The following is a 23,230-nucleotide window of genomic DNA, read 5'->3' as shown; positions in this document are numbered from 1 at the left end:
CAATTCCCAGCAGCCTCCGCGCCCGAGCCCCGCACCCCTGCCTCCATCTTGGCTGCGGTCGGAGCCTCCATTTTCGCTCCCTCCCCCCACTGTAGACACCACCACCACCACGCGCGGCTGCCTGGCCTAGGCTCTTCGTTTCTGCTCTGAGGCCTGACGTGAAGCTTAGACAGTTAAACGGGGGCCAGGTGGAAAAGCCCAGGGTAGAGACTCAGGGGGAAATCTTCTCTGCCCGGAGCTCTAGGAGTGCCCACCTTGACTCAGAAGTCTCTCCCGTTAGTCTTGGTCTTCTCATCTGTCCCTAGACTGGCTTCTTGCTACCCCCAACTGGACCCCGAGGTCGTACTCACCCCAACAGCTCAGCGCCCCCTCTCCAGCGCCGCCATAAGCAGCACGGCCCGGTACGTAGGAATAAATCTCGCTTCTCTCGCGAGAGTTGCGGGCTCCGAGCGCGTGCACGGGAAGCGGGGCGGGGTGTTGGGGGGGGGGGAGGTACTCCTAATACGCCTGCGCATGAGGGTTGAGTGACGCCAACCGGTGCCCTGCGCCTAACCACAACCAAGATGGTGCCACTGTTAGCCCTACGTTCCCTCCCCTGGGAGCTGCGGGAAGCAATTTCGGTGTTTACTGACTCCGCTGGGACGCCGGGGGCGGGGGGGCGGGTAACTTTGGGCGTCTCTGCTCTTTGCAAACCTGAATATGCCTAAAGCAGCGAGGCCAGGGTAAACTTTAAGGGCGAACAATTTGGAGGACTTATCAAGGAATGTCTTATAAAGGATTTCGCTTTTCTCAGCGATAATCCGGAAGCCCCAGACCCAGATTCTCCTCACAGTGCAAGCTTTTTTTTTCTGTCTGCTATAATACACTGGAGTTTTCATTAGTATAGAGTAGGTTTTCAGTAAGGTAATTCGGAACTTTTACGCGAGACCTTTGTTTGCCAGAAACTATATTGGTTGCAACAGATGGACAAGAGTGAGCAAAGCGGCATAATCATTAAAGAACAAAACAAAAAACCCCACAACTCCTTCAACTGACCTTTGTAGTCACCAGAAGATATTTGTGTTGTATCCCGTAATCAAAGAAGCTGAATCAGTAACCAAAAGGTGGAAATCAGGGCAAATGGATGATTAATCCAACGAGGTAAGAGGAAGGAGGAAAATAGTTAATTGTGTCCACAGAAAAGTTCAATGAATTATCCCTTGTCAAACAATGGAGCAGTACCCTCTGGTGAGAGGAATGCTTTTCCCAGATTCCATGGCTCTCTCTCTTGACAGTATTGGGTAAACAATGACCGGTCATGCTCTTGAGAACTCTGCTACCCACTTTATTTTCGCTTTCAACACATTTATCCTGCATCTCTTATATGTCATCGTTGGGGTGTGTACAGTTCTCAAAATAAATGGATAAGTTTCTGTCCTCAAGGAACTTTCAGTCTAGCATCATTCAGTAATCGCAAAAACAAGTTTAAACGTGTACAGCAAAGTAAATGCAGTGTTAAGAGAGTAAATACCCTCCAATTCTCAGCAAATTATCTTGAATTCTAAGAGGAGGCAGTATCCTATTTAGGATGTTGAAAGATTTTTTCTCTTACCTCTGTTGGTATTGGTCCAATTCCATTCCACCTCCAAGCTGCCTCTTTGTTCCCTTTAATGACGTCCCCTGTTTTCCTAGGCACAAGATATTTGCTTCATATTTGCTTTCAATGCTTTCCTAGCTCACTGAATTGTAATTATTAGTTTATACTCGGTAGTGATACTTTTAGGACAGGGCCTGTGACATTCATCTTTGTATCCTTGGTCCTGGCAGTGCTTGGCATAGACAACTCTCAAAAGTTTGTAGAATGAATAGCACTGAACAACAGTGTAGGAAGTTGTTAGAAATTGGAATGTTCTGTTGGGGGCAGTACAAATCGTTTGATATATCAAACCAGCTGTTTTGTTTCCTTTGTCCATTTCCTAAATTGAGATCTCTTCTTCTCAGCAATAGATCTAGTCTGGATATTCCAATCTAATGTTACAGAGAAACTGCCCAGGGCTCTTGCACTAGAAACAAGGTCATGTGAAGCTGGGCTAAAAGTAGAATTAGGTCTAAGAGTGCACATTCTCAAATATCACAGTAATGGGAAATGTAAAAAGATAATAGTCTCACTAAATTCTATCTATACAATTGCAATTAATTCAGAAGAATGGGTCTTGATTTCTACCATTACACATAGTTTCTAAATACTTTCTTAAATCATATAATCATTTCATCCTCATCATTCTGATTTTGTCTCAATTGCCTTTAAATTCCTCCCAGGGGACACCTGGGTGGCTCAGCAGTTGAGTGTCTGCCTTTAGCCCAGGGCGTGATCTCAGGGTCCAGGATCCAGCCCCAAATCCGGCTCCTTGTGGGGAGGCTGCTTCTTGCTCTGCCTCTGCCTCTTTCTTTCTCTCTCTCTGTCTCTCATGAATAAATAAAACTTAAAAAAAATAAATTCCTCCTCAGTCCATAATTACTATCAGTTTACACTTAATACAAAATACAAATATGCATACATCCTGAGGCATACATTTTAGCTTTCAATGCATTCAAGAAAGCAAAAGATGGAATTATTTGATTTAAATCACTAGTGTAAGTGATTTATTCTTTCTACAAGTACTACTCATAACTAGAAGTTGGTTTCATTTTTAGAAGATCACTACATTTTAAGGCAATTTTTTCAGATTAATTTTGAAGTCAAATTTAAAAGCTATAAAAATATACTTATGAAAAAATATACTTATGGTGTTATGTTTATTATTTTAAACAGAAGTTAAAGCAGAAACTGGTGAAGTCATTTGGGAAACCTTCTCCTATACCATGGGGTAGTCTTGGATTTTGAGGAGATACTTAGTCTATTAAGGAATAACCTGAGGGGCTCCTGGGTGGCTCAGTCGGTTAAGTGTCTGCTTTTGGCTCAGGTCCTAGGATTGAGCCCTGTATTGGGCTCCCTGCTCAGCAGGGAGTCAGCTTCTCTCTCTCTCTCTCTCTCTCTCCCTCTCTCCCTCTGGCCCTCCCCCTGCTTGTGCTTGCTTGCTTGCTCGCTCGCTCTGTCAAATAAAATCTTTTTTAAAAAAAGGAATAACCTGAAACAAAAAAATGCATACATTATTTTTTGGTATTTATCATACTAATTTTTCTTCTCTGAGAAACTTAAAGAGACAATGAAATTAATTATGATTGTGGGGCTTTTTTTCCTCTCTACAATTATCAATAAGCACATATCTCTGGGATATATTTGAGATTGAAAGTAAGCATTCTTACACATTCGTAAGATTTTCTTGGGCAGTGATGGATGGCAACTGTATAGGATGAGATTTTTGTAAGTTCTCATTGAAATGTGAAAAATTAGGTCAATGTGGAGATTTTTTAAAAATAAGGCTAAATTTATTCAAAATTTTAAGGACTGTTTTTACTCTGACATTATGTTCTTCCTATTTAAGGGAAGTAAAGGGAACTTCTTTTGTAAAATTCTGGTAATAGTGGATGGTAAAGGGATCCACATTCAAGATTTTAGAACAGGAAAACATTTAGAGCAGAAACTTTCATAAAGAATAATCATTTCTTATTATTAAGAAATAATTAAGATTTAGTCCTAGAACCATGCATTCCAAAACTTTGTATTCATTAATAAGCCCCCAACAGTTAAGATGCATTGTGTAAATAAGAATGATATAATAGCAATATATAATAAAAATGTTAGAATTTAAATAAGAATAATGCAAAAACTATAATGCTTCCCTTTAAAGTGTCAACATTGCATGTAAGGCAAGAATTATGTGGACATGCTAAGCTGCTGCACTATAAAGGTAGTCATTTTAACACTTTAGCTCTGGGAATCAGCCATAGGGAAGGATAGAGCAAAATAATATTGTCAATTCAACTTAAATTAAATCCTAATGAAAACCAATTGCACTTAAGATAAAATCCAAAGTCTTTTACCATGGCCTACAAGGCCCTAAGTGACTTAGTTCCCACTAAATCTCTAACCCTAGTTCACCATGATTTAATTCCATTGCTATTTTGGTTCTTCCAACATTGTAAATTTGTTCCTACTCAGAAGTCTTACATTTACTTTTGCCTCCATCTGGAATGCTCTTTCCCTAAAACCATCACCTTTTTTTTTTTTAATAGATTTATTTTATTCATTTTAGAGAGTGCACCCTGGGTGGGTGAGTGGGGGGGCGGGGGGGAGGCAGAGGAACAGAGATAGAATCCTGAAGCTGACTCCCTGCTGACTGTGGAGGCCAACCTGGGGCTCAATTCCAGGCCCCTGAAATCATGACCTGAGCAGAAGCCAAGAGCCAGCCAGGTGCCCTGCACGCACCCCCACCCCATCATCACTTTTTGGGACTTTCTCATCATTCAGTTTTTAGCTCAAATGTTACAGTCTCACAAAAGTCTTCTCTAAAGTAAAAGTAGCCATTATTGCCATCATTCTCTATAATATTAGCTGGCTTTATTGTCTTCATAACATGTATTGCCATCCAAAATTAACACATTTATGGGTTTGTTAATTCCTCTTCTTCCTAAACAATAGCCCAAGCTTCAGTTCTCTGGTTCATCATTGCATCTCCTAAACCTAGGACAGGGACTAATATAACACTAAGTACTTAATAAATATTCATGAATTAATGAATTATACATTTCATTAAATCTAAAACAGTATAGATTGTACATCATTATTTGTGCACCAGCAAAAAGAAAATATGTTGCCATTTTCACTCTGACATAATACTGTTATTACTTAGAATTTTTGTATTTATGAATGGAGCTCTTTAAAACTTATTTAGATATAGTTTAGGTCTAATTAGATAAAAGTTTTAAAATGTTTTTATCATGTGTCATTCATGTGTATATAGTAAAAAGTAAAAAGTAAAAAAAAAGTAAATTGGTGAAGGTATTCCTAAAACTTCTTCACAAAACTTAACTTTTCTGAATCTCTTTCTTTGTAGTAATAAATTTGACTATATTTTAATATAGTCATTGATCAACAGACAGCATTAAAAATTAAAAATCAACAAACTAGGAGAATTATGTTTGTAACATGTTTAAAACTGACAATGTAATAGTATCATGATTATATACTAAATCAATACATATGAATAAGAAAAAGTCAAGGAAAAGAAGTGAGAGAACAACTTGAGTGTATACATTAAAAAAAACAAACAAACAACCGTGTAGCGGTGCCTAGGTGGCTCAGTCAGTTAAGCATCTGCCGTCGGCTCATCTGCCTTCGGCTCAGCCCACCTAGGGCTCCCTCCTCAGTGTAGAACCTGCTTCTCCCTCTCCCTCTGCTACTCCCCTTGCTCGTGCTCTCTCTCAAATAATTTTTAAGTTTTAAAAATTAAAAAAATAAAAATTTTATAGGCAAATAAACTTTTGAAATTATGCCTCAGTAAGCAAGGGAATGTGTATTTGTTGACATAATTTAATTTTAGACTTACAAAAGAATTAGAAAAATTGTATAGAAAGTTCTTATAAACCCTTCACCCAGTTTCCCCCCCCCCTTTTTTTTTTAAAGATTTAGTTATTCTTGAGAGACACAGAGAGAGGCAGAGACATGGGCAGAGGGAGAAGCAGGCTCCCCATGGGGAGCCTGACGCAGAAGTCCATCCCAGGACCCTGGGATCACAACGTGAGCCAAAGGCAGATGCTCAGCCACTGAGCCACCCAGGTGTCCCTTCCCCTTATGTTAAGCTTACCTAACCATAGAACAATATTTAAAACTAGGAAATTAACCTTGACACAATATTAACTAAATTACAAAATTAATTCAGGTTTCCCCCTAATATCCATTTTATTTTCCAGAATCAAATCTGGGTCCCACCATGGATTGGTCCACTGTTGTTAGGTCTTCTTACTCTCCTCCATTTTGTGGCTGTTCCTTATCTTTCATGACCTGGACACTCTGGAACAACATTGGTTAGTTATTTTGTAAACATCCCTGAACTTGTTTTTATCTGATGTTTCTCTTGCTTAGTTTGAGGTTATGCATTATTTTGAAGAATGTTACAGTGGTGATGTACCCTTCTCACTGCAAAATACCAGGATGCATAAGATGTTGAAATGTATTAGTGATGTTTACCTTAATCAATTGGTTAAAGTGCAGTCGGCCAGGATTATTCATAGTAAAATTGTTATTTTTCCTTTACAATTACTGATGTTTGGAGGGAGATACTTTGGGACTATACTTAGTTGAATTGTCCTCTCAAAATTCATGTTTACTCAGAAGCTTAGAATGTGGCCTTGTTTGGAAATAGGGTCTTTGCAGATGTAATCAAATTAAGATGAAGTCATAACTGGATTATGGTAAACACTAATCCAATGACTGATTTTCTTAGAAGAGGGGAATTTGGACACAGACACAGACATACAGGGAGAATATCACGTGAAGACTGAGGCAGAAATTGCAGTAATAGATCTAGAAGCCAATGAATGCCAAGAATTGCCAGAAGCTAGAAAAGGGAATGGAACGCATTCTCCCTTCAAGCCTCCAGAAGGAATCAACCTTGTCAACACCTTAATTTCAGACTTCTAGCCACCAGAACTGTGAGAGAATAAAGGTCTGTTGTTTTAAGCTATCTGGTTTATAGTAATTTGTTACGGTATCTCTAGGAAACTAACAGAGACTAGGCAAATCTTTTTCTGCTTGAACTTTAGTTTTAGCCTACATTAATAGATCTTGCTGAATCTCTTTTTGACTCATCGCTGTGCAGGTTTTTCCTCACAGAATTATTCTTGGGCCACCAAGAATACTGGTAATGCAGGATTTCCTAAGAGTGCTTCATTGTTTTATCCAGGATTTTATTCCTGCTAAGAGCCATGTGGCTGGCAAAATTCTAAGATGGCTACCAAGAATCCCACCAGCTGGTGTACATGCTGTGTATAATCCCCTGTTCTTGAGCATAGGCTGGACCTGTGAGTATTAGAGGTTACCTCATACCTTCTTTATGGTAAAGAGATTACTGCAGTTCTAATTAAGATCTCAAATCAGTTGGGTTAATCAAGAGGGAGATTCTTCTGGTTAGGCCTAACCTAAGCAGGTGAGCTTTTATTTATTTTTAAGATTTTATTTATCTTTAGAGAAAGAGGAGGGGAAAGAGAAAGGGTTTGAAGGGAGGGGCGGGGGGAGAGAATCTCAAGCAGACTCCCTGCTGAGTGTGGAGCCTGATGCAGGATTCGATCTCAGGACCCTGAGGTCACTACCTGAGCTGAAACCAAAGTTGGTCACTTAACATTGAGCCACCCAGGCACCCCTCAGGTGAGCTTTTAAAAGGGAGCCTAGAGGTGGGAGACAAGGGAGGTCAGAGAGATGATCTCCTGTTGGCCCTGAAGTCCTAGGAGTTTTACACCTGCACAGAAATGAATTTTACCAACAACCATGTGAACTTGAGAGAGGGCCCAGAGCCCCAGAGGAGATGCTAACCTATGTTGACACCTTGATTTCAGCCTTGTGAGATCATTAGATGGGAACCTAGTTAAACTCTGCATTGACTTCTGACTTCTGAACTGTAAGAGAATATATGGGCATTGCTTCGAAGTGTTAAATGTGTGGTAATGTTACATAGCAGTAGAGAATGAATATAGCCATACTCCCAAGTGCTTATACTGACACTCTTTTGATCTTACAAGAAGGTTCACATGAATGAAAAGTTCAGACAACAGCTAAACCTCAATTCCCTTCTCAAATAGTGCTTAAAAGTTTCTTGACCAAAACACCAAGAGCTTACCTTTGTCCAGTCATGCCATCAGGAACATAGCCAATTTTGCATATGCTTAGAATCAACCACACCACAAACCTGTACATGTGTAAGACTTATCTTATGTGTAAGATATGTTAAAATATGAAATAAATGAATCTTAGGATATCATGCAGAAGTCCACTTCCATCCATTCCTCATGTATTTTTAGGAGGCTAGATGAAATGTTGAATGAATTGTAGTTCATTTAGAAGCTCTGAAGGTTCTGCCTCTTTAGTTGAGCGATAAAAGAAAAAGCATTATCTGCTTTCCATTGTATTAACAGATAATAGTCCTTAATTCCCTCTGAAAGTTGCTTAGACAACTGCAAATGAAATAACTGAAAAATGTGCAATATGACTGCTTATTGTGAAATATATCTAATCTAAATGAGTTAGATGGAGAATTAAAAATTAAGAAGTCCGATATCAGCAAGGGTTTTAAAAATGCATTAATTGTACTTTATGTATCATAATCTATTATATAGTCACAATGAAATATAATGGACCAGTGGAAATAAATAATAGCTATGTGTAACAAAAGGATCTTAGAAACATAATGTTGAGTGAAAAAAATCATATCCCTATAGACTATGTAAAATATACCATTTTTATACAGCTCAAAAAGGAACAAATCTAGAACATGTCACTTTAGGGATTCATACATATTTTATGTCTTTTTTGCATGTGGTAAACTATCAAAAAGGGAGAAGGGAGGTGGGGAGAGACAGGAGAGGAGCTCAAATTGATAAATACAAAGTACAGGTAATGTTCTAATTCTTAAGTGAGGTGACAAATGATTGATAATCTATTTGTATGTTACACATCCTTTTATAAGTGTTAAATATTAAAATATAACACTATGTATAAAGTGTTGGCAAAATCTGTATTTGCATGGTTGCCTTTGGTTTTGCTTTGAAGTAGGCTCCATGCCCAGCATGAAGCCCAACATGGGGCTTGAACTCACAACTCTAAGATCAAGACCTGAGCTGAGATCAAGAGTTAGGCACTTAACTGACTGAGCCACAGCACATGCTGCATGGTTGTTTTCAAAACTATACTTATTTTACCAGTCAGTGTTCTTAATTATAGGCAATTCAGGTTAACTTTAACAAAAAAGTGTTTTTTAAAAAGGCTAATCAGCATCCTCAGGATGTCTAAGACAGCCAGAAAAACCAGAATTAGAGGCTACAGAGCCTCTACTACTACTTCAGATAATCTATTATCTACTTCAGATAATTGCTTCAGTGAAGATCCCACTGTGTGGCAGAGACACTGCAGCTTATACCAGCGACCCTGCTGACACTGGATACTGAGTGTCACTAAAGCCACTTTTGCTGCTTCTTTGTGAAACTGCGTAGAGTAGCCAGTGTTGTAGGCCTTTACGCAGAGAATACTGCATAGTTTCTTGCTTCTTTGCCTAAATTTTAAAGTTGAAGGTGGTTGCAAGTTCCTTAGCTGAAAAGAGGCTGGGAAAACGTATCTGACACTTTCAAATTTCTTAGGAGGGAGGCAGGCTCTGCCTCATTAGGTGAGGGAATTCCCTAAACAGGATAGGAACAAGGATATTGCGCTTGACTACCCAACACCTTCAGCTAATGCCTTCACTTGTTAAAACTTTCAACATAAAAGGACTTGTCAGACATTGTTAATTGCTTTCTCAATACTCTTTCCTCCTTGCTAACGGAATACTGATTTTATTTGAGGCAACTATGTACCCAGCTTTTGCAGACAGAAGTACGAATTTAAAGAGGCAAGCAAGACAGGGAAATATGTCTGGAATTTCTGGGAAAGCTTTGCTTTTCTTCGTAAAAGAGGGTACACACAGTTGGCACAGGACATTTCCCTTTTTCTTCCTGCCTTCAATATGGCCAAGACATCTGGTACAGCACCAACCTTCTTGTAACCACAAGAAAAGAACATGAAGGATGAGAAACGGCAGATGTGAAAGACAGAACTGCATTCTTCTGTACATAGGTAAGACCACTGATTAAATATTGTCCATGTCAGTTACATGCTCTCAGCTACATCATTCTAGAAAAGAGATGACAAATACGTCTCATTAGTTAAGACTCCATTTATTGAATTCATATTTTCTAATAAATGGGCTGTGATGTTTCTTTTGCACTATTAGTAAAAATAGATTTTGCTAATCAAGAACCACTTGAACTCTGACCAGTATTTGGCATTTAAAGGCATCTTAATGTAGTGGTTAAGAGTATGTTTAAGAGTCTCTCTGGATTGGAGTCTTAGTTCCAGTTTAGACATACAGCATAACCTCCTTGTGCACAAGAATGCATAAAATGAGGTACAGCCGAAATGGAGATTATATGGTAAATGAAAAGCACCAAGCTTTCTCCTCCATATAGCCCCTCCTCTGTATCGTATTCATCCTCATATTGGATGTATCACTGCACTGTAATTATATGTATACTTATCTCCTCTACCAAATTTTTCTTCAAAAAGTATCAAGGCCTTTCCCCCACCTTTTTTCTATTCATAACTCCAAATGAAGTGCCTGGTACATAGATTAGATGAATTCTCAAGCTAGTACCTTAGACGTTATCTGGGATGATTATTAAAATACAAATTCCTGGATCCCACTCCCAAATTTCTATTTTAGTAGTCTGCAAGCCATTTTGGGGAACACTGAAGTAGTCCTCCAACATCTGAATCAAATTGTAGATAATGTATTAATATAAGTCAAGGTAAAAGGTAAGGTATTATTAAGGTAAAAATCGATAATAAAAGATTTTTCAAGGTACTCACAAACTCAGTCTTAATTTTATAATTTGATTTGTAATTGTATAATTTTGGATTTCTAATCATGAGACTACCATTTTAGAAACAACTATTTTTAGTTATGCTGCTGACTACATTATGCTAATTACAAGATACTTATGAAAAGCCCTGTCTACCTGACAGGTTGATATGTATATGAAAAATAAACCTTTGAATTTCCTAATAATTAAGACTCGTTACTGAGTAAAATTAACTGTTATTCTCAAAGTGAGGTTTTTATTAGAAATGATGTATTTGTATTAACACTAGCCAGAATTTACATTATGTAGGGCAATGAGAGCTCTTTAAACTCAAACTCCAAGCTTTTGATTTGCCAAGGGGAAAAGTTAACATATAGGTTTATCCTCATATCCAAGACATAAACAACTTTATGACTTTAAAGGAACAGAAGGTAGATAAGGAGACACCATGTCATACTTTAATGGGCCATTTGATGACTTTATCATTTTTACTGAAAACTGGCTATGGCAGCTGACATATTGTACAAGGGTACCTGTGTTCTAAGTGGAACCGTGGGACACACAGAGACACTTAGGGCATATACTTCAAGCTAAATGGCTGGACTAAAGTTTTACTTACTCTTGGGAAACAAGATAAAAATGCCTGCACTGGGGGTGAAAGTGTTTTTCAGATTCTATGCAGGACTTTGAATAGAAATTCGAGTTTCTAAAATGACATATACTTAATCACTAAAGACCACCATTAAAGAACTTTGGCAAAGTTCTTTCAATATTACTAGGATCAGATGTTTTTAGGATATCTTAGTGAGGTTCTATTGTTTTAACTGGAGTTATTTCTTTATGGCAGTATTAAAGAAATTTTACATCACGCAAAGCATTAACAAAAACTTTAATACTGTGTCTCTCCCATGCAGTATGGTGCTTAGTGCTACTGGAAAATATGGATAGGTTTAAGATTCATCATTTCAGTTATTTTTGGGCAAACCCAAACTGATTAATTACATGGAGTAATTTGTAAATTTGTCATGTGTGACTAAACTGAGATGGGCAAATGGGTTGATAAATGAGCCTAGTTGACCGCTCAGCATTTGAATCTCAACATTGCTTTGTTGTCTACACAGCACAATGAATGTAATAACTCTCATTAGGTGATAAAACTTTGCTGCCTCGTGAAAAATGGATCTAAAAATAAAGCCAACTATCCATACTAATAATGAAAGACATCTAAGTAAGTGATGGTCCTTAACTGTAAGACAGAAGTTATATATAAATTAAATAGAATGTAGTACCTAAAAACTATGATGTGAATAAACCCATTGTATGCTCTTCCACTGAATAAACCACCCAAGTTGAAGATTTCCTAGGACAATATTGAAAAGTTGACTACTAATATCTAATAGAATAAATAACAGCTACTTTCAGCAGTTGAACTAAGGGTACAAATGTATGTGCACACACACAGGACAAACTTCTCAGGATTCTTTGAACAATATGCTGACTCTACTATCGCTAGAAGAAAAGGGTGATCTATTTTCAAGTATATTTCTTGGGCACTAGCAGTAGGTTCTCTCAAATTAAGAGTAAAGACACCATGTCATAAAGTGCCAACTCTTAGCACCAGAGAGACCTAAAACTTCATAGTAGGTGAATGACATTACAAATCAGAGAATCTGCCAATCTAGTTCTGTGGAATTGTATTCCTTTTCTCAAATGGGAAAAAAAAAAAATCTAGGCTATGCCAAATAGATTTAAAAAGCTAGTATCTTTAAAAAAATTTTTAGACTTTTTTTTTTTTAGACTTGTAACTTACAATCCTATATAAATAAAAATTGCTGGCTTATAATAAAGGATCTAAGTTTGAGAGATGTGAAGAAACAAAAAGGATCTGATACCACAGTTTATATAAATTGAGGTCCCAGAACTGAAAATTAAAAACAGTCTCTTAGAGAAAGGAATGGTGAAACTCAGTGTGTATTTTCACAAACACACCCAAAAACTGTTTTGTGGACAGCCAATTTGACTGCAAATTCTAAACTGCCACCTGATACCTTTAATCCACAATAAATCAAGTCTGAGGCAAGACACTAAATGGACAATACTCGAACAGAAAGATAATAACTTCCTTCCTTGATAAACAATCTCCAGCTGTCATTTGTAAGTTGAGTTATTTGATGGCTTGGGAAGCAGTGTCCATTGAGTTTTCCTTCCTGACCTGTAGAGATTCACTGCTGATGGACAATAATTCTCGAAGTTCCTTATTTTCAAGCTGGAAAAAAAAAAAAGGTTCATTTATTTTAGGTATTTTGACCATTAAACTGCATCAGAATAATTGTTTTGGGCCAGGAACAGAAGGCGTGTTATTTTAATTTTAAATATTTTACGGAAACAAAATAAGAATTTCCTAAAACACTAATTGTTAATCATTTAACATACATTCATTACTAAGTAATTTCTATATGCCATGTGTTAGGACAACAAGGAAAAATACGAAGCCTCTCTCCACCTGAGGAATTCACTACTTGTCATACGTTTTGTGATTCCCTCAAGTTATACTATTTCTTCTACCTTTTAAATTCCTAATAATATTTTCACTTTGCTCAGTCTTCTCTCCTGGATGTCCTTCAGTTTTGGAGAAAGGAAGAAAAGGGGAAGAAACTACTCACTAGGGACATAGCTAGGTACCACTGGGTGTCTTACATTTGTCATTTCAAAACAACCTGTAGGGCAGGTATCACTGCTCACATCCATGCTCTTTTTAAGATGAAGACACTGTGGCTCACAAAAGTCCAAAGACTTGTCCAAACTCAGGCAACTTGGATGTGGTATTGCTGGGGTTTCAATCTGATGCCTGTGTTCTTTCCACTTAAAATATACATATATTTTAAACATTTTATTTATTTATTCATGATAGAGAACGAGAGAGGCAGAGACATAGGCAGAGGGAGAAGCAGGCTCTCTGCAGGGAGCCCGATGCAGGACTCGATCCCAGGACCCTAGGATCATGACCTGAGCCAAAGGCAGACACTCAACCACTGAGCCACCCAGGCATCCCTCCACTTAAAATATTAAGGAAAATTTGTCCATTTCCTAAGGGCTGGTTTTCTTATCTGAGTAAATCAGGGAGAGTGTAGATAAGGTCATTTATCATTTTAACTAATTCCTAATTGGGACCTTGTCACTCCCTTTGATTTCCAGGTAGGGCAGCTTGCATTCTCCATCCTTATTCTGCAGGAAATTCTGGTAAAACCACAGCATCTTTAGGCTTCATCTATAGTTTGGGCCTATAGTCATTAAACTGTCTACCATATAAACCACTTCTCTTAGTATTTTGCATCTCTCCTGGTATGTATAAACCATTTCATATCATGTAAGTATTAGACTTACTCCTTTCACTAGACTCTGAGCAGGGATATTCTTTTTCTCTGTGGTATTTCTCAAAGGGCCCAAGTTAGCATCTCATAATAAGCGACATTCAAACCATCTATTGTTTTGTGTTTCCTTAATAATTTTTGGGCATAATAATACCACCAGGCCTTTTTTGGGTAAATTTTTGCTGCTATAATCAAAATATTACACGAAATCACTTAAAAAAAAATAAAGACTATAAGGTTTATAAAATAAACAGCAGGCCCTTGGTTTTGTTCCCCAAAGGCAACCACTTTTAAAACTTTTACTTATTTCTTTTTTTTTTTTTTTTAAGATTTTATTTATTCATGAGAGACAGAGAGAGAGAGAGAGAGAGACAGAGACACAGGCAAAGGGAGAAGCAGGCTCCATGCGGGGAGCCTGACGTGGGACTTGATCCCAGGTCTCCAGGATCAAGCCCTGGGCTGAAGGCGGCGCTAAACCGCTGAGCCAGCTGGGCTACCCACTTTTACCTATTTATTTAGGTACTTACTTACATAATTAATAGAGGAATAATAATTATTAAAATGCCTAAACTACTATTTCTTATCAATTTCTTACATTACCTATTTGATTTCCTTTTATGACAGAGGGATTTTAACTCACATGTAATTTGTCTCTTCTACTCTTTCTACCCTCTTGATATGACAATATCTCAATTTCTAGCCTATACATAGTTGAAATTTTCATTGTTTGTTGCTGATTAGATTTACTTTCCTGAAAAGGGTATGGAGGAGTTGGTTTTTCTTTAAGACTTATTTTTTAGATAGAGAATGAGAAGGAGGGAGTGACTGAGTGTGAGAGTAAAGGAAGGGGCAGAGGAAGAGTGAGAGAATCTTAAGGAGAAAGAGGCTGAGTGTGGAGCCCAACCTGGGGCTCAATCTCACAACCCTGAGATCATGACGAGCCGAAATCAAGAGCTGGACAATCAACCAACTGAGCCACCCAGATGCCCCTGGAGGGGGAGTTTTAATTTTAAATCATGAATACACAGAAAACATCAATATACTGCCTAGGATAGTGATGGCATACCTTCCAGACTCTGAGAAAACTCCCTGAGTATTGTGAGCAACAATCTTACCTCTAATTGGGCTAGTTTTTCCTGAATCTTACAAAATTGGTCATCATCCACCTGAACTGCTTTCCTCATCACTTCTCCCATTTCACAGATTCTGTCAATCTGACTCTCAATTTCCTGTGAAGATATTAAGAAAAGAGAAAAAGGTGAAAAAGTTATCTTTTTGGCAGATATGAAGTTCATGAGAACATGTGCATGATGATGTTAGAAAGTTCATTTAATCTATGCTACAGAAATTACACAGGCATTTCACTGTAATCCGAGTCCTTAGAGGCAAAGCTATAATAAAGTTATCTTGTAGTATTTACAATTTGTTTTCAAGATTGATTCTAGTCTAACCACCCACTGGACAATGGACAATATCTCTATGTGGCTGTTTAACTTAAATTGAATACTTTTATTGTCAGGAAGCTTACCACAGCTTACCAAAGCTTCCAAGGTACTTTATTCTTTTTTTGGATATATCTCTTCCCAAGTTTTTCACATGAGCTAAACTGTCTCTTTTAATCTTAAAGTTTTTTCCTCCAGATTACAGAAAAATAGTTTTTCTCTTCCAGATGAGAAATGTTTGAGAGCTGTTCACATATTGAAAGTATTCCTGTTCCCTAAGACTTTTGTTAAGTCAGCAAAATGCTTTCAAAGGATTCTAAGATGAAGTTTATGTTTCATAAATTCCATGGAACAAATAGTGAGGTGCCAATTCATTAATCCAGGTTTAAATGATATAGTACATGTAAATGTACAATGCCACCCATGAAGCACTCTAGAAACATAAGCACAATAACTGGGTCTCCCAAATTAAAGCATAAGCAATCAAAGTGTAGAAACTATGCCATGTATTTTTTTTAAAACCATACTTCTAACATAATATGATGCTACGTAATTCAGTTTAATAAAGGTTTCTGTCTGCTACATGCCAGGTACTGTGTTAGGTATAAAAGAAGAATCCATGCTCCCTATAATCAAGGAGCTTATAGTTTAGTGAAAGTACAATAATAACCAACCAAGTATTTACTGAGTACCTTCAGCACTACCTTGCATTATGTTTGGTGGAAAAACTAGGCATCCATTAATCTTGCAAAGACATCTTGGGGCAGGTGGGGTGAGGAACCTACCTTAGTCCCACTCAAAGAAAAAAAGCTCCTGAGCAGCCCCTTACCCCCTGCTTTCTAATCATATCCTTACAAGATACAGCAAAATCAACAGCAAATGTGAGAAATATGAAAGACAAGCTTAGTTTTCTTCAAAAACAAGTGAACAATTTAAAATAATTAGAGATTTCAATCTCATTCATTCAGAATTTATTCACTAAAGTTTCTTACTGCAGAGTGAGACTGGTGAGCTTTCAGGACAGGCTCAGCATCCACAGCCTTTTTGGCAACCATTAATTGTAACATCTGTTTCCGGTACTTGCTCATGATGAGTTCCAAAGCATCCTGGTGTTCCTCCAAGGAAACCCATAGCTCTACCAAAAAAAATAAAATCACTTGGCAGTGATGTCTGAGAGATAGCTCCCAAAGCCAAAACTCTTTTAACAGAATTTTATGACACGCCATGAAATACCATGAATACAAAATTATAAATCAGTGTTTAAGTCCACAAAACTCAACAGTTAGGTCTATGTGAAAAATAACTTTCTAGGCAGAGGCAGCTTCATCTGGTATAAACAACATGAGATGTAGAATCAGGAGACAAGGGTTTCAGTTCAGTTCTGTGAGTTACTAGCTTACTACTACACTTATGCAAATTATTACCCTCTCTGAGCCTATTTCTTAACTGCACTGTAATATTAAGTACCAGCTTATCTACCTCAAAATGAAGATATGATAATACAATGGGATAATATAAATGAAAGCGCACTGTAAACTACTATACAAATAACTTCATACCGCTATTATTAATAATGTACACATCAAGCCTGAGAATATATACCCCGAGGCTAAAATTCAGTTCTTCCACCCTGCACAAGAACATTAAAAAAAAAAAAAAACCCTCTTCAATCTTAGCGTCAGTGCTTATTTCAATTAATATTTGAACATAAAAAAATCCAAGCCCTTGAGGATATTAACACCTTGTTATGCAAGTATCCATATGGGGATAAAAAAGTAAACCATGCAACAATTCAACTCCACTAAGCTCCCCTTTGATAAGCTTGCCTATATATGCAAAGTCAGTCAGATGACCTTAAAGTAACAAACTTTATCGTTACTGGGCCATCGCAGGATAACGCTTTTAAAAGTACTGATCTGGAGATACATATAGGATGTGAATAGTTCGTTTGGCAAGAACTTTTGAAATATAACTGGATGTTAGAAAATCATAACTACACAAAAAGTCCTGACTAACCTCTGTTTTCCTGCTGCAAGTCTCTAATCTGTGTATTCTCTTGGGACAGCAGAATGTGAGGTTTGAATTTGGACATGTCCTTTATATCGGATGCATCTTCTTGATACTGGACAAACAGAGACAGACTAAGCGCGCCGTTAACAGGAGAACAGCCGCGGATGCAACTGAAGAAGGAGTCGGAGCTCCAGGGCAGCACGCTCAGCCCCGACCCCGAAGGAAAGTCTCACCGCCACCCTCTGAAACCAGGCATACGTTTAAGGCCGAGTTCCCGCTTTCCTTTGCCCTCCACCCCTCGGGTGCACAGATCCTGCGGGCACCGACCCCTACTCTCTGCCCGACCTGGTCCGGAAGCGCCGTCCCCGCCTCCCGCATAGCGGCCACCCGCCGGTGCAGCGCGGCGGACTGATCCACGAGCGACTCTGCGGCCGCGTCGTGTTCCCGTAGCCGCTCGAGCAGCGTCTTGGCGTCTGTCAGGATCTTCTCGATGGTGCAGCTCATAGTGGCCCCGGATCCTTGCTCCCGTCCTGCTCACCTACACTACTCTTCCCTGAACCTGGCTCAGCGTTATCGACGTCACTTCCGGCCGCCCTATGCGCCTGCGCAGTGGGGCCTAGTCCGCGGGTGGCCCTACTTGAACCAGCGGCTTCCGGCAGCCCGGCCGGCCCCGCCCTCGGCTTCCGGCTCCCGCGGTGATCGAGGTGGCGTGTGGCTGGGCGACCCGGGTTTCTTCCTTCCCTGTGGGTTTTGATTGATGGGGATTGTTTTTCAGTCACCGGATTTTAAAATCTTTTTTTGGTGCTTAGTCTCTTTTTAAAATTAATTTTAAAAACTACGGTAAAATACAATAAAATGCACCATCTTAACCATTTTGACACGTACACTCCGGTAGTATTAAGGGGCTTTCTCTGTTACGCAATCGTCCCCACATCCATTTCCAGAACTCTCTTCACCTTGCCAAATGGAAACTCTTAACCCGTTAAATATTAACTACTTATTCCTCCCAGCCACTGGCAGCCACTCTTCTGCTTTCTGCCTTTAGGAATTTCACTATTTCGGATACCTTATATACAGTGAGTGGTGCCACTGTCAATCATATTTGTTGTTTTGTGACTAGCTTATTTCACAGAACGTGTCCTCGAGTTCTGTCCGTGCACATCAGAATTTCCTTCCTGTTTAAGACTGAATTATATCCCATTATATGGGATATAAAATATTAATTATACCCCATTGTATGTCTATGGTATGTTTTGTTTATCCATCCACTGAAGGAATCCCAGCTTTCAGTTCTTTTGGCTATGTACCCAAAAGTGGAATTGCTGGGTCATATGGTAAATCTACCTTGGATTTTTTGAGAAAAGATCATCCTGTTTTCCACAGTGGCTGCACCATTTTACATTTTTTAGCAGCAGTGCGCAAGGGTTCTAATTTCTCCAAGTCCTTGCCCACACCTGGTGTCTTCTGTTGTTGTTAATGATGATCATCTTAATGGGTGTGAGATAGTCATTATTTTCTACTTGCCTATTTTTTCTCTCTTAATTCAATTAATAACTTAAAAGTAAATTAACCAGGGGGCACCTGGGTGGCTCAGTGGTTGAGCGTCTGCCTTTGACTCAGGGCGTGATCACAGGGTCCTGGAATGGAGTCCGACATTGGGCTCCCTGCAGGGAACCTGCCCCTCTGCCCGGGTCTCTGCCTCTGTGTCTCTCATGAATAAATAAATAAAATATTAAAAAAATAAATTAACCAAAAAGGCAATGACCTTTGTACTATTTGTTATATTGGTTTATAAGAGTTTACTTTGTCAAGCTTGTATATCAAACTTCATCCTTTTTCATTCTTACTTTAATAAGTATTTTTGGAGGGTCTGCTTTGTTACAGGCACTGTTTAGTGTCTAGAACATGGCAGACAATGACACAGGGTATCTGCACTTAAGGAATTAATATTCTAATGGGAGAAAGAGTTCATACTCAAATAATTGAAGGTAATGACAGGATTAGGGGGCAAGAGCCTCAGAGCAGTAGTGAGAGTTTAGAGAAGCAGCAGGAAAAGAACAGTGCATTTTACTTTTGTATTCCCAATAGCTGGCACAATGGAGACATTCAATAACTGTTTCTCAAGATGGAGATCAGGAACAAGTTCAACAAAAATAACAAATCAGGACTACAGACCAACAGGGAAAAGATTAACAAAGAACCACAGATATAAAGAGGTTTCATTCAATCATTAAAACAAAACACTTTCCCTAAGTGATGTCTTTCCCTTACTTGTCTTTGACTTCCATTCAGGGATGGTGGTTCTCAAATCCATCTCTGTGGCCCCAACCTCTTTCATGAGCCTAGAGTATATATTTTTGGTTGCTTATAGGGTATTTGTAGAAGGACAACAAGGTCAAAACCTGATCTCATTATTGTTGTTTATAAACCTGCTCCTCCATCTGTTTCAGTAAAGAGCACATTCATACCCATTTGCCCAAAACAGAATCCTGAAAGTTGTCCTTTATTCTTTCTAGTTATTCTTCACACTTAATTAGTTATCAAAGCAATATATGTCCTTTATGTCTTTAGGACATATTTCCTTCTTTGTATTCTCACTGCTACTGGGTAGGTTGGGCCATCATCATTTCTCATCCAAATGAAGCAATAACAGTCTCCCAACTGGTCTCCCTACCTCAAATCACCTTCTCCTCTAATAGCTCTCCCACAAGGACACCACAAGTGCTGCTGCCCTTTCAGTGGTGATAATTATTCTTCTCTGCCCACATAAGGGCTGAGAACTACACTGGTCATTCTAATTCCCCAATGACACTGCCAGACAATTACTCATACCCACTACTCTGTAAAACCTCTACTTTATTTGAAGTTTGTATCTTCCAGCTGAAGAATCCTCTATTCCTCCTTATTGCAATCAATTACTGACCTTCTGCATTAGGTACTCTCCTTTATTCATAGATTTGAGGAATTGGCATGCAGTCTTTTTAATTCTTCATGCTTTGTGTGACATTCACGTCCATGTGGATAATTTATCTAATAGTCTTCCTTGGCCTCCTCATTTCTAGAGACATTGAACTTATTTTGGATGTTCATGGTCATACCCCTCGTTTTTTTTTTTAAATAAAAGATTTTATTTATTTATTTATGAGAGACACACAGAGAGAGGCAGAGACACAGGCAGAGGGAGAAGCAGGCTCCCTGCAGGGAGCCCGATGTGGGACTGGATCCCAGAACCCCAGGATCACAACCTGAGCCAAAGGAAGACACTCAACCACCTAGGTGCTCTCATGGTCATACCCTTGATCATTCACCAAGAATTGTTCCTTATCAGAAGTTGTAAGCTTTCATGTCTAATTGTTTGACTTGTAGTCAATCTGTCTAGTTCTTGCAGCCTTTTCTCCCACTATTGTCTCTTTGACCTCATCTAGCTCTTCTTTTTTTGAATATGTCCATATTATCTCTACCCATAAGATTACTTTTTTGTGGTCTAATTTTCTTTCCCTGACCAGACAGGGAGGGCTCTTATTTTTTTTAAAGATTTTATTTTTATTTATTTATTCATAGAGGCAGAGAGAGAGAGAGGCAGAAACACAGGCAGAGGAGAAGCAGGCATCATACAGAGAGCCCCATGTGGGACTCGATCCAGAGTCTCCAGGATCACGCCCTGGGCTGCAGGCGGCGCTAAACCGCTGCGCCACCAGTGCTGCCCAGGGAGGGCTCTTATGATAGACTATCTGAACCACAGTCTTTCTAGTACCCCTAATTTATGTGCACTTTTTGGGGGAAGATTTTATTTATTTATTTATTTATTTATTTATTTATTTATTTATTTATTGAGAGAGAAGGAGAGAGAACATGAGCACGTGCAAGCAGGGGGCAGGGGGAGAGGAGGAGCAGAAGGAGAGGGACAAGCCGACTCTGGTGCTGAGCATGGAGTACAATGGCTGGATTCCACTACCCTAAGATCATGACCTGAGCCAAAATCAAGAGTGGGACACTTAACCAACAGAGCCACCCAGGTGCCCCTGTGCACTTTTTTTAAAAAAAGATGAATGCAAATAATAAACTCCAACCCTTGATCAATCCTATGATTCTAGCAATGGTTAAAAGGGGATACAGAAATAAGGGAGTGTTTTTGTTTTTATGAATAAGTTTTGAGCATATTTGTAGCTTTCATATGGGAAGGATCTAATAGAGGAAGAGTTACAAGAGAATAGGGGGACATTTGAAGGAGGAAAAACCAGGAGAAAGGACATAGCAGCTATTTAATAAATCTTTATAGAAGATAAAGACTTCTTGTGTCACCACAGTCGGAGCCACCACTGCTGCCACACCCCCTCAATCTCCATGCCAGACCTTGGAGAAGAACTTCAAATGGTGCTGTACCTTCAAACAAAGAATTAAAGATGGAAGACTTACCCGAGAGCAGCCTCCTACCCAAATTCCATTGATAATAAAACCATACAAGGGTGGGGAAAAAAAGAACCATACATGGCTGAGAAGTGGTTTCCTATCCTGGATAAAATGGAGTTCCTTGCACCTGATTATGTCAATGTAAGTGAACTCATCAAAATAATTAGAAAGCTCTTGCAGTTCAATGCTAATCAAGCCTCCTTCCTGGTAGTGAATGGACACAGCATGGTGAGCGTATCCATGCCAATTTCTGGAGTGTATGAAAGTGAGAAGCATGAAAATAGTTTCCTGTGTATGGCATATGCATCTCAGGAGACATTTGGAATGAAATTGTTAGTGTAAGATTAGAAAAATGGGTCTGTTCTATTTTGCTCCTTTGTCCTCCGTAGGTTAGGTTTTGAACTCTCATACCTATTTTTTTCCTGTTGCTGCTAACTAATGGCTTTCTAGGACTTGGTCTTGAAAAACCACAGACCATTATAATTATGGTAAAAGAAATCTCAATAAGATAAGGAAAAATGTTTAGTCTCCTAGAAAGTCAGAAAAGCAGATACGTATTTGCAACATAAAACTCCTCATAAATGTTAATTCTAATTAAGAGATACCCTGACTTCAGAGATTGTTGTTGTGGCCTGTGAAAATAACCTTTAACATCTAAAAAGTCTGTAATTCTGATTGGTTGTCTTACTTAATAATTTATTGCCCTGGTTTAATATTTAAACTGACACCCTATTTCCTAAGAGGTTTAAATGTACTTTGTAGTAGGTTGAATTTTGTCTCCCCAAAAGATATGTCCAAGCCTTAACTCCCTGTACTTGTGAATATGACCTGACTTGGAAAGGATCTTTGCATTTATAATTAAGAAAAGGATCTTAAGATGAGATCATCCCAGGTTAGGATGAACCCTAAATCCAATTACAGTTGTCCTTAGAAGTGACAGAAAAGGGAGTGCCTGGCTGGCTTAGTCAGTGGAGTGCGTGACTCTTGATCTCAGGGTTGTGGGCTCGAGCCCCATGTTGTGTGTAGAGATTACCTAAAAAATAAAATCTTTTTAAAATGAGGCAACAAACAAGAAGACACACAGTCACACAGGGAGAATATCATGTGATGGAAACAGAGATTGGAGTGGTGTGTTTACAAGCCAAGATTTGCCTGCAGCCACCAGAACATGGGAAAGAGGCATGGAATGGATTCCCTCAGAGCCTTCAAAGGGTATCAACCCTGCTGACACCTTGATTTCAGACTTCTGACTTCCATAACTGTGAAAGAATAGATTTTTGTTGTTTTAAGCCACCCAGTGGTAATTTGTTATGACAGGCCTAGGAAACTGATACACACACATTTTTTTTTAAATGAAATCAGAACATCATTGGCATTGCTCTCTTATCCTTCATACATGGAGATTAAAAACAAAGAAACAAAAGCTATGACTGGTATATTTCTTAAGTAAACAAGAAGTCTATTCTCTTTCAG

General features: G+C 38.7%; 2 protein-coding genes and 1 long non-coding RNA gene across 11 annotated transcripts in view; 1 reads left to right on the top strand and 2 right to left on the bottom strand.

Moving 5' to 3' along the window:
- Positions 1–483, bottom strand: part of CSDE1 (cold shock domain containing E1) — a 39,471-nt gene extending 38,988 nt beyond the window's left edge. For all 4 annotated transcript variants that reach the window (XM_072769686.1, XM_072769687.1, XM_072769688.1 and 1 more), the window contains exon 1: positions 351–483. The gene's annotated coding sequence lies outside the window, so the exon portion shown is untranslated. The remainder of the gene's footprint in view (positions 1–350) is intronic.
- Positions 484–534: 51 nt separating this feature from the next.
- Positions 535–6,601, top strand: LOC140601137 (uncharacterized). Of its 2 annotated transcripts, XR_012004178.1 has the most exons (3): positions 575–1,140; positions 5,833–5,946; positions 6,366–6,601. It is a non-coding gene; the product is annotated as an uncharacterized lncRNA (long non-coding RNA). The 2 variants fall into 2 exon arrangements; XR_012004177.1 differs by having other exon boundaries at positions 535–1,140; positions 5,833–6,601.
- A 2,961-nt stretch (positions 6,602–9,562) lies between these two features.
- Positions 9,563–18,026, bottom strand: SIKE1 (suppressor of IKBKE 1). 5 transcript variants are annotated; one of them, XM_072769694.1, is made up of 7 exons: positions 17,693–17,986; positions 17,354–17,459; positions 16,330–16,472; positions 15,011–15,124; positions 12,737–12,790; positions 10,317–10,431; positions 9,563–9,796 (listed from the first exon to the last, which is right to left on the bottom strand). In XM_072769694.1, the coding sequence occupies exons 1-6, from the start codon at positions 17,849–17,851 to the stop codon at positions 10,318–10,320; spliced, it is 690 nt and encodes a 229-aa protein (XP_072625795.1). In that variant the 5' UTR covers positions 17,852–17,986; the 3' UTR covers positions 9,563–9,796; position 10,317. The 5 variants fall into 5 exon arrangements, with proteins under 5 accessions (XP_072625795.1, XP_072625797.1, XP_072625798.1 ...); XM_072769696.1 differs by lacking the exon at positions 10,317–10,431 and having other exon boundaries at positions 17,693–17,970; XM_072769697.1 differs by lacking the exon at positions 9,563–9,796 and having other exon boundaries at positions 9,825–10,431; positions 17,886–18,026.
- Positions 18,027–23,230: the final 5,204 nt, after the last annotated feature.

This window comes from Canis lupus, chromosome 12 (genome assembly GCF_048164855.1).
Source record: "Canis lupus baileyi chromosome 12, mCanLup2.hap1, whole genome shotgun sequence".
Classification (NCBI taxonomy): Eukaryota; Metazoa; Chordata; class Mammalia; order Carnivora; family Canidae; genus Canis; species Canis lupus.
Note: the sequence above shows the minus strand (reverse complement) of the source record. Positions and strands in the feature narration are given on the sequence as shown.